Below are 2,808 nucleotides of genomic sequence, written 5' to 3' on the forward strand. Positions count from 1 at the left end.
CTTTTTTTTTTTTGTCAAAGTAACATAATAAATACTTTTTTAATGGCTAGAGCTTACACAATTTAATTGTGGAGAAGTGGAGTGTGCGGAGTTCGAACTCCGCCTCCTGCATATAATATGCAATATCCCTACCAACTGCGCTAAATTCACGGGAATACACCTTCATCATTATATATATATATATATATATATATGGTGTGTGAGCCCACTTAATTACGGGTCTTCATTCTATCTTGCTTTCAGTTCTTCAACTTCACCATCTTTATTTTCACTTACCATTTCGTTGCAGTTCACTTATGGAGTTTCCTTACCTATCCATCTTTATCTCTCTCAATGTAAGCACCCGTTTCCAAATTTTCTAACCTATCAAGTTTCAGCATATATACTTTTTTCATATATTACCTTTTTAGCATTATTTCATTTCATAAGTAAATACTAAAATATGAAAAATGTTGTATTGCAGCTTGCACTTGTGGCAACTCATGCTGCCTTACCACCTGAATTGTATTGGAAGTCCAAACTTCCCACAACTCAAATTCCAAAAGCCATCACAGATATCCTTCACCCAAGTTAGTAGATACTTCATTTCTATATTTTTTTATTTTGTTTTTCAGTCAATTTATTTTTGTTAATTATATATTTACAGATTATATAATTTTATGTTTACTTTGATAAAGAGAGAAGCTAAATTTGATGGCAAAAAATGAACATGATAATTAACGAAAAGGTTGATTCAGTTGGTAAAAATTAGGTCGCATCTCACACAAATAATTAGCCGGTGTAAACCCTAGAAAAATATGTAAATAATTAAATTTTTTGTTTTTGAGCTTGAGATTTCTTTTAACTTAATAATAATTAATTTGAAAATGTAGGAAAGGGTGGAACATGGGTGGATGTTGGAAATGCCGGCAGGGTGCAACAGCTGCTTTTTATATATTGGCCATATGATGCAAGTGATACACAATTACATGATTATCGAAATCTGGCTTTGTTCTTCTTTGAAAAGGACTTGCATAATGGTACAAAATTGAACATGCAATTCACAAAGACCTCAGATTATGGAGCAACATTCTTGCCTCGTGAAGTTGCTAATTCCATACCATTTTCATCAAACAAAGTGGAAAACATCCTTAACTACTTCTCCATCAAGCAAGGATCGGCGGAATATGAAATTGTGAAAAACACCATTGGTAGTTGTGAAATGCCTGCTATCGAAGGAGAGGAAAAGAGTTGTGTAACATCATTAGAGTCAATGGTTGATTTCACTACTTCTAAGCTTGGAAACAATGTTGAAGCTGTTTCAACAGAAGTGAACAAAGAAAGTGATATACAACAATATATAATAGCAAAAGGAGTTAAGAAGTTGGGTGAGAACAAAATTGTTGTGTGCCATCCAATGGATTATCCATATACAGTGTTTTATTGTCACAAACTACGTGCAACTAAAGTTTACTATTTGCCTATGGAAGGTGTTGATGGAACCAAAGTTAAAGCTGTTGCTATTTGCCACTCTGATACTTCACAATGGAGTCCTAAACATTTGGCTTTTCAAGTACTCAAAATTCAACCTGGAACTGTTCCAGTTTGCCACTTCTTACCACAGGGTCATGTTGTTTGGTTTTCAAAATAAAACCACCAATTTCATCTCCGTCAATAATTACCACTATATATATATAGAAGCTACTTCAAAAATAATTAATAGCTGTATTATAAATTAAGTTACTTTGAATGTCCTACGATAGAGACTGAGTTCAAATCTCCTCTCAAGTATGGTTGTAAAATGGTCTTCAATGTAACTTTAAATAAGACTTGTGTGTCCAAATAAAAATAATGTTTAATTACTCTATATATGCTTTTATAAGGTACTTTATATTATTAATACGAGCGAAAAGACGGGCATGTTAGACGGCGTCTTTTCACTCTTTTTATTGTGCTAACGTTTAAAAATTATTAACGGTGTTTTTTTTTATGAAATTTTGATTTGGATTAAAACTAAAACTATAAATGTTTGTTGCTTTCAAGTTATAACAAATCAAACTAACCATAATTATTTATTTCAATGCACCAACAATATAAAAAAAAAAATATAATCTAAATTTGTTAGACTTTTTAAATGATAAAGAAAAAAAAACATACATATATATTTATATTTATATCGTGTTTGTTACATTTTTTTAATATTTAAATTTATTCTTATCTATTTGTTCATGTGTTATTTGTATTCAAAATTGAGAGTACTTTTAGAAAGAGAAAAAGTCAGCCCAAAAGAGCTGAAAGAGAGTTGTTTTCTTTATATATAGTATAGATATGTTGCACCCTAAACTTGTCTATCGATTTTAAAGAATTTCAAAAACACACGATGATAGTTTTAATTTTTTTATTTTTTTTTGTGGTGGCCGGGATTTGAGCTATACCCCGGACCTTGCATATTTTTATGCATTGTCCATATCAACTGAACTAAGCTCAGGAGGACATGATAATTTTAATTTGATTATATGTTTTCCATCGTTTGTTTGTAACGAATAACCATCATGCTAAGTTTATATTAAAACATCGCAAAAGTTAGATTTACCTGCGGATGTTATTGCGGTCCCAAATCCGCAGGAAAGTTCCGCAGTGTAACGAAAACCCCATGAAAATCCTCAGGTATTCATGCGGATTAATTTCCGCCGGAAAATCCGCAGGTATATCTATAGTTTCTAGCAGCCACAGAAACATTAAAGGAAATACAATGAGTGGGGAGTAATTGAAACCTGTGCAAATTAATTGACGATAAAGGTTCTTTAAAAAAAAAAAATTGGCATAAAG

At 31.6% G+C, this 2,808-nt stretch overlaps 1 protein-coding gene across 1 annotated transcript; it reads left to right on the top strand.

Moving 5' to 3' along the window:
- Positions 1-214: 214 nt before the first annotated feature.
- LOC11433326 (BURP domain-containing protein 3) lies at positions 215-1,687 on the top strand. Its single transcript, XM_024776378.2, has 3 exons — positions 215-335; positions 464-569; positions 873-1,687. Exons 1-3 carry the CDS (start codon positions 297-299, stop codon positions 1,628-1,630), a joined length of 903 nt encoding a protein of 300 aa, XP_024632146.2. The 5' UTR covers positions 215-296; the 3' UTR covers positions 1,631-1,687.
- Positions 1,688-2,808: the final 1,121 nt, after the last annotated feature.

This window comes from Medicago truncatula, chromosome 1 (genome assembly GCF_003473485.1).
Source record: "Medicago truncatula cultivar Jemalong A17 chromosome 1, MtrunA17r5.0-ANR, whole genome shotgun sequence".
NCBI lineage: Eukaryota > Viridiplantae > Streptophyta > Magnoliopsida > Fabales > Fabaceae > Medicago > Medicago truncatula.

Excerpts from the sequence above, each read along its gene's own strand:
- LOC11433326 (XM_024776378.2), top strand. The coding sequence starts at position 297 with ATGGAGTTTCCTTACCTATCCATCTTTATCTCTCTCAAT. Across the intron at positions 336-463 it reads CCATCTTTATCTCTCTCAAT|CTTGCACTTGTGGCAACTCA; the intron begins GTAAGCACCCGT and ends GTTGTATTGCAG. Across the intron at positions 570-872 it reads CACAGATATCCTTCACCCAA|GAAAGGGTGGAACATGGGTG; the intron begins GTTAGTAGATAC and ends TTGAAAATGTAG.